At 44.8% G+C, this 8,298-nt stretch overlaps 1 protein-coding gene across 1 annotated transcript; it reads left to right on the top strand.

The window, feature by feature from the left end:
* Nucleotides 1-2,585: 2,585 nt before the first annotated feature.
* Nucleotides 2,586-4,991, top strand: LOC107660737 (uncharacterized). Its single transcript, XM_016450135.1, has 5 exons — nucleotides 2,586-2,658; nucleotides 2,744-3,082; nucleotides 3,187-3,419; nucleotides 3,777-3,989; nucleotides 4,977-4,991. Exons 1-5 carry the CDS (start codon nucleotides 2,616-2,618, stop codon nucleotides 4,989-4,991), a joined length of 843 nt encoding a protein of 280 aa, XP_016305621.1. The 5' UTR covers nucleotides 2,586-2,615.
* Nucleotides 4,992-8,298: the final 3,307 nt, after the last annotated feature.

The following is an 8,298-nucleotide window of genomic DNA, read 5'->3' on the forward strand; positions in this document are numbered from 1 at the left end:
ACACTTGAGGGCGCTTTCTAGGAGCGGGCACTGGAGGGTGCTCTGGACTGGATTCGGGGACTGGAGCCCTCTACTCTTCTGTGGGGCACATTCGCCGTGCCATATTCAGCTCACTCTCAGCCTCAGTGCAGGGGGTGGAGCTCCTCTCCGCATTCACACGGTCCGCAGCTTTCTCCCTCATGATGGGTTCAGCTCTACGTCCGGGGCGATCCTCTGCTCACTCGCTCGGCTTTGCGCTGGCTCGCTGATCGCGGCGGGAAATGGCTCTCCTTCTACGGTGGGCTTGGGCTGATGCTCTGCATCGCGGGGAGATGGTGGGCTGGGCTCTGGGTCTGAAGTGGATCTGACGAGATCATCCACGGGGCTGGATGGTGATCCGTTTCTCGCCAGAGTCCACTCCACGAAGGCAGCGAATTCCGCTCGAAGACCATCTTCGGACGACGGCGCTCTGCACGCAGTGTTCAGGTTAGCGTCATAGAAGCGAGTCGTCCGGGTAGCTGGTAAGTTCGGCGAGGGCCAGAAACAGTCTGGTATGATCCATAGAAACAACGGGAACAAAAGAAAACACTGGAGGGAACACACGGAGGTAACTGTACTTGGTCAGGTCTTTTGTCACGTCACGCTGTTGAGGGAACACACTGGAGTCATGAGGAAACGTTTAACAGTCTTTAGTAACGAAACACAGGAGATAATCCACAATAGGAGCTTGAGCCAACACACGTAGAGAATGAGAAGAACCGACAAATACAAACTGAACAGACTGGGGCTTATAAGGACTGGATAACGAGGGACAGACAGGTGCGGGGAATCAATTAATAATCAAACTAAACAAGGACAGGAACAAGACCAAATAAGGCAACACAGGAAGGACCACGGGGGCAAAACAGGTCCAAAAGTCTGACAAATACATTACACTCTACAATAATCGAGTTCTTCCTATCTCTTGTTTAACAGGAAATTATGCTATTTCAGTGACAGCAACAGTCACATCCTCTCCTCATATGTACATAGTCTAAGTCTGTGGTTTAAGGTTTGATAGTGACATAAACAAGGCCAAAAATCATCAGCTGTTTTATAAATAAAATTAAAATAGTGAGACCTACTGTATACCACTAATCGAAACATTGACTTTGCAACTTAGTTCAAGCAATAACTGAACATGAGATATATTTTAGTTTCTTTAAATGAGCCAATTGATAAATTGTAGAGTGTAAATATCTATTCAAATGTGGCAAATAAAATGTTTGTGAAACAGTACATGCGTGTTTCATAGCTATCCTGATTCACTACTTTGTGGAAGATTTGTCAAAAGATGTGTAGTTTGAATTATTTATATATTTTGTTTTTTGTATTTTTTTTTTTCAAGTTGGCACTCCTGAATGAATAATTATTTCTAAGCCATTTCTTACAATCAAAATGATGCTTGCACAGAAACTTTTTTTTGTCTGCCTGTGTTTTCTGCATAAATACGAATACGATTTTGTTAGGTCATGTTGTATTGCAGGGTAAAATTACTCATTATGTCTCTGTCCTAGGTGCTGAAATTACAAATTTGTGTCCCATAAACTTCTGACTTTAATGACGTTAAGGCCTAAACAAAAGCACACAGCACTGGTTCTCGTGGTTAATGAATGAATGTATGAAATGTATGAGGACAAGAGAGAGATGTATTTTTAATAATAATTTAAAAACTAATAAAAATGTATCATGTCCACTGCTACTACACTCTTAAAAGTAAAGGTGCTTCACGATACCATAGAAGAACCTTTTTGTCTAAATGGTTCCATAAAGAACCTTTAACATCTGAAGAACCTTTCTGTTTGACAAAAGGTTCTTTGTGGCGAAAGAAGGTTCTTCAGATTACAAAAAGGTAAGAGAGAGATGGTTCTTTAAAGAACTTTTGACTGAATGGTTCTTTGTGGAACCAGAAATGGTTCTTCTATGGCATCGCTTGAAGAACCTTTTGAAGCACCTTTATTTTTAAGAGTGTACACCAAAGAAATTGTCTGCTACATCAGGCCAATATTGTTGTATTTTGTTGTTGTTGTTATTACATAGAACAGAGAAGAGTTTTCATGATACAAACCAAATAATCAAGCATTAACCACATATGTATATATACAGATGCCAAACTTTGTTATATTTATTATATGTAGTTTATCAGATGACAGAGAGCAGAGAGAGTTCATTTTTGTATGTCTTTAGTAAATGAAAGGATAGCTGGGTTTTAACATGTTGTGGTTTCGATGCAGCAAGAGGTGTGAAAACAGAAAGTGAAAACTACAGTGACATACTCACTAACACTCAGATCTGACCCATCCACCAACGTTAATATGTAACAATAACAGCAATGTCATATTCTCTTAACTTCAAAAAGCAGACTTTGTAAAAAAACAAAAATTATATTCTTGATAGTCTTGCAGCCTTTGTTTGTGATTTTCAGTAAATCTGCTGATATTGACTTTTTAAACATTAACAAATATGTATCATGTACCGAGATAGAAGGAAACATGGTATAGACAGTTTATTGATCCACCTCTATTACTTATCTGGTGTGAAAGATTTTTTTTTTTTTTTCAGGGAATTTAAAATACAAGGGTCATTTTGGAAGGTCAATGATCATGAGATATTTTATTATTTTGTTCTCCTCAACAGTAGGTAAACATATTTGAATCTCTCTTTTTTTCAATTCAACAGAACTTTGTCTATTGATCACTAAATGTATGCCTTCCTCATTTTGCAGTCTGCTTCTCTGCTGTGGATGTTGTTCAGGAGGATAATGTAAAAATAGTTGAAGCTGGAGAGAATGTGGACCTTACTTGCAGCTTTTCAAAGCTTCTGCAAACAACAAAACAGACGGTTGATGGAAAATCCTTACAAATTGTGTCTTTATATTTAAATCAACAACCCAGTTGGAATGAGGACTTTGAGAAAGCAAATCGTTTTAATGTTATTAAAGGAGATGATCACTTTAATCTGATCATTTTAAAGTCAAAGCCTTCAGACTCAGCAACATATTTCTGTGTAGTCTCATCATATAATATCATTGGAATGGGTGCAGGCACTAGATCACTTGTCAGAGGTAAGTTTTACTGCTTGTTATTTTAGCTTTGTTTGATTTGTGTTGTCTGTTTTTTGTTTTTTTTTGGTCCTTACCATTTTGTCCCTCTTGTGTCGCCTTTCAAGATGCAGCTGTGGACAGACACACAACTCTTCAACAGTCTTTGACAGACACGCTTCATCCAGGGGATTCTGGGAGTTTGCAGTGCAGCATTTTCACTGAGAGCTGTGCAGGAGAACACAGTGTCTACTGGTTCAGACAAAGCTCAGGAGAATCTCAAGGAGTCCTTTACACCAAAGGAGAGAGAAATGGTCAGCGTGAGAACAGCACAGAGTCTCAAATGCAGAGCTCGGTCTTTGTCAGTATCATGGACTGTCTGTGTCATGTTTTGCCCCTGTTTCTGTTCCCTTATTTGGTCATGTTCCTGTCCTCATTTTGTTAATTAGTTTGATTAGTCATCCCATACACCTGTGTTTCCCCAATCATCCCCTGTATTTAAGTCCTAGTCTGTGCAGTCTGCCTCTGTTGGTTCTACTTGTTATGTTCATGTGTTTCCTGCCATTCCCAGTGTTGGATGTACCTTGTGTTTCTTGGATTAAAGACGGTTTCGTTTATTCCTCGTCTCCATCGTTCCTCGCCATCACAGATTGTGACAGAATAAACGACCAAAAAACAGTTACCTCCGTGTGTTCCCTGAGGTGTTTGGTTTCCATAGTGTTCCTCCATGTATCCCCTCCTTCGTCCAGAATATCTTTTCCTCCTGCTGGAGCAGGGGGAGAGATCGCTCGAGGGCCACACCAGACTATTTCTGCTGCTCACCAACCTCTCCAGCTACTTGGACGACGCCAGTTTAAACTCCGCGTACAGAGCGCTGTCATCCGAGGAAGGCCCTAGAGCGAATTTCGCCGCATTTGTGGAGTGGACACTGGTGAGACACGGATCCCCGGTCACCTCTGTCCCGAGGGGGATCTCGCCGGTGCCACTCCGGACCCAGAGCCCAACCCACCATCTCCCCGCTGTGCGGAGCTAAAGCCCGAGCCCACCGATGACGGAGAGCCAGTTCCCGCCACGATCTACGAGCCAGCGCAATGTCGAGCGACTGAGCGGAGGATCACCCCGGAAGTAGAGCCCAAGCCATCAGACCAGGTGCGAGAGCCGGCGACAATGCCCGCCACGAGGGAGAAAGCAGTTACCTCCGCCCCTGCACTGCGGCTGAGGGTGAGCTGAGTATGGTGTGGCGAAAGTGCCAAAGCGAAGAGGAGAGGACTCCAGTCCCCGAATCCAGTCCAGAGCGCCCTCCAGTGCCCGCTCCTAGAAAGCGCCCTCCAGTGCCAGCTCCTCCTGAGCGCCATCCTGTTCCCGTGTTCAGCCTAGAGGGGGCTTCAGATCCAGAGTTACACCCTGAATGCCCGGACAATCACAAATGCCTGCCCTCCAACCCGCTCCTGCCTCCTCCACCGCTGTCATCTGGCAGCCCCTCTGCTCGCCCTCAGCCCACCATCATTATGGTGCGAGCTCCGTGGGTCTGCCATCCTCCAGCGTCGCCATAGCTGGAGAATCCCTCACCTCCGCCTCCAGCCTCCGAGGCCCGGACTCCGCCTTGGCCCGTAGACCCAGCAGCTCCACCTCGGCTCCTAGCTCCCTCACATCCATCGTCATCCATCGATCCACCAGCTCCACCGGGCTCCCTCGTCCCTACGGCTCCGCCTTGGTCGGGCATCGACCCGCCATCACCTCAGGACTCCACTTCTCCGGCTGCACCTTGTTGCTCCGTCCCACTGCCAGCTCCACCTTGGTCCTCAGTCGCTCCGGCTCCGCCACGGATCTTTTTATTCAAATATTAGGAGAAATAATATCAATTAACTGATTTAGTATTAGCACTCCGAATTATGTCTTGAATTGTTGGTCATTTCAGAGAGTGATGATGTGAATCCAATACTGCTTGTTCTTGGAGTTTTAAACATCATATGTTTGACTTTAGCTGTTCTTCTGGCTATAAAACTGTCAGGATCCAAATAAAAGTAAGGTTTCTTTTTGCCACACAAACTGATAACACGTACATTTATATAAACTTTGGACCACAAAACCAGTCATAAGGGTCAATTTTTTCAAAATTGAGATACATCATCTCAAAGGTGAACACATAAGCTTTCCATTGATGTATGGTTTGTTAGGATAGGACAATATTTGGCCATGATACAACTATTTGACTATCTGGAATCTGAGGGTGCAAAAAAATCTAAATATTGACAAAATTGCAAATGAAGTCCTTAGCGTAGCAGTCACATAGGTCTGAAGGACCCTAAATCACAATTAGTTTCATCCGACTTCTCCACCTTGGTGGAGTGCCAGGGAAATACTCCCCATAAGGACACACAGGTAAGTTTTACCAATTGAGGGCAAAAAAATAAGAATGAAATGAGACGTGGGTACCAATACAAAAGATATTTTATTATAAAAATGTCAACAATAAAATGCTCTCTCCCATAAAGCACACCACAAGTAAGAATTACGTATAAGGATACTTCTCAGGGCCAGGCTTAGCAGAAACAAGGCAGGCCGGGTGCAGCTCAGGAGGTCACCCAAACCCACCCAAATTCACACCAAATGAGGCACTACGCACACACCGCAAGGAAGTTGTGTTGACACACCCCACACTCTGTTAAGCACACGCCTGAACAAATGCAGCTAACCTCCCCTGTTCCACACCATGCCTGTCACATACACACTGGGAGAGCAGGAAATGAACTAATTCATCAAAGCACAGCTGGAGACGAATACACACAATGAGTACAGGAAAAGGAAGGACCAAATAAGGGCAAGGAAGGCACATGAGGAGCAAAACACACTCAAAACATGGACCAGAGTCTGACAACGCCCTCACCGGCTCCTGAAGGAAAACAAAGAAAACAACACACTCAAACGCACAGGATTACAAATGAAGTTCACACAATTTACACTAAATAATAAACAAAACAACCAATGTAAGGTTTACACACACAATGATGTGTGGTGGCTATAACATTCAGGCCTCCTAGCGACATCATGTATAACACAATAGATAAACCGTGCCAAAATGGCACCGAAAGCAGACAAGAATGAAGTGAGAATCAAACACTTTATGATAATACAAGATCATACATTAGGCCAAAAGAAAGAAATAAAAGTAGAAAAAAATAAAACCACAAAGTCCAAAATTAACAACACAACAAAAAAGAACTTAACTACATAAATAACATAGCACTATTGCAAAAAAAAAAAAAATCTTGAAAAGCAACAATCCAGCACAGTGTAAACAAAAATTAAAAACAAAAAGACTATATTTGAAAGCAATCAAAATTAAACTAATAAAGAGCCTGAAGTGTGCGAAGCTCATTGCTACCCGCCCACACGACTCGCCAAGTAGCAAAAGAGCATAAACGCCCATAAGCAAAACAGCAGCAGCGTCACATGTAGCGTCTTCAACAAGGGATAGGCTTTAATTTTCAAGTGATCCTGAAGACCTTAATTGGTTGCTTCAGGTGTGTTTGATTAGGGTTGGAGCTGAACCTTGCAGGACAGTCAATCGCCAGGAGCATGATTGGGCACCCCTGGCTTGGAGATTGTGATATTCCATTCCCCCTTTACATTTAACAAAAAGACCAAAGCATTAAGCTAAATCTACTAAACTCCATTGAGAGGAAGGGAAAGGCATACTTACGATTTGGGTCAAACAACACCAAACGCAGAGCTGTAGGACTACTCACAGCAGGTGCCTTGGCTCAGTCTACTGGCCAGCATTCACACACCCACTATTGTCGCTATTACTAAGAGCAACACACAATAAATACCACCACCCCAAGTGATCAAAAGATTCAATACAAAAACGGAACATACCTGCAAGCGAACTCCGCCACAGACTTGCCGCAATGCAGACCAGCCGCACTCTAATCAAACTATAAATAGCGTATATTAGCCTCGAGCCATTCACATCAGTACACTGTCGGCAGAGTCTCAACATACATGCACACCAACAGGAACAGAAACGTTTTTTGTTTTTTTTTCAAATCAGCATCCCGACGATGACCCAACGACACATACTTGAGGACTATTCCTGTCCTGCACCCCATGGCCTAAACCAGACGGAGTTCCAATTAGAAATAGGGCCTGGTATTGTGGCAGCTCTCGTGCCTCCCTCAACAGCCCGTGGTAGACGGTGCAGATTCGAATGGTGTCCCACCCAGTCCTCCTCAAGGGGACACCAGCCATACATAACTGACCCTCCGGCAAACTAGCAGGCCCCGGGGATACACCTGATACAAAATCAGGAACCTCAAAGTCCCCTACCACTGGGGTCTCCCCATCGGACACTACCAGCCTAACCTGTGAGGTAGAAGCGCCCAGGGAAACTGGCACCGAAGAGACTGGCCCCCAACTTACCGGAGGGGTTGCTGGCACCAACATAAGCAGATCGACCTCTTCGGATGAAACGTCGGCTGAAGCCACTTCTTTCTCCGAAACAGGGGGATACATCGAGGCTGGAACTGGACCATCCTTCCAGATCAGAGCCTTCAAAGCCGATCAATGGACACATCTAACCATTCCCAAATCATCCACTGGTGCAATGGTATACACTGCCCCACCCTCCTTTGGGGCCTTTACCACCTGATACACCACTGGGCTCCACAGGTCCTGAATCTTGTGACAACTTCTAACACCATACTCACGTAAATAAACTAATTGGCCATAACCCAGTGGTGCATCACGGACGTGGGTGTCATGTTGCGCCTTACGGCGATCAGCAGCAGCTTCCAGTCATACCCGGGCCCCCTCAAAAGCCACCTGAAGCCCAGCCTGATGTTCCCTCATCCACTCATGCAGTCCACCAGGAGTCTTGGCTCTCGCCCGAACATTAAAAAGTATGGGGATTCACCCGTCGCCTGATGAGGGGTAGTGTTGTAGCAAAACAACACTTGTGGGAGGCATGAGGCCCAATCCACTTTCCTGGACACAGGCAGAGCACGCAAGAGGTTATGCAATGTCCTATTAAAGCACTCGCACTGCCCATTCCCCGCCGGATGGTAAGGAGTAGTGCGAGACTTTTCCACCTTATACAGTGCGCAAAGCTGCGGTACCAATGAGGACTCAAAATTACGCCCTGCTCAGAATGAATCCGTTTTCGGCTACCGTTTCCGCCCATTGATCTCGGGTGGGCACAGACAAGGTATACTTTGTAAAAACGTCTGTCATAACCAGCA

The sequence above is a fragment of the Sinocyclocheilus anshuiensis genome, unplaced genomic scaffold, assembly GCF_001515605.1.
Source record: "Sinocyclocheilus anshuiensis isolate Anshui unplaced genomic scaffold, SAMN03320099.WGS_v1.1 scaffold1823, whole genome shotgun sequence".
NCBI classification, from domain to species: Eukaryota; Metazoa; Chordata; class Actinopteri; order Cypriniformes; family Cyprinidae; genus Sinocyclocheilus; species Sinocyclocheilus anshuiensis.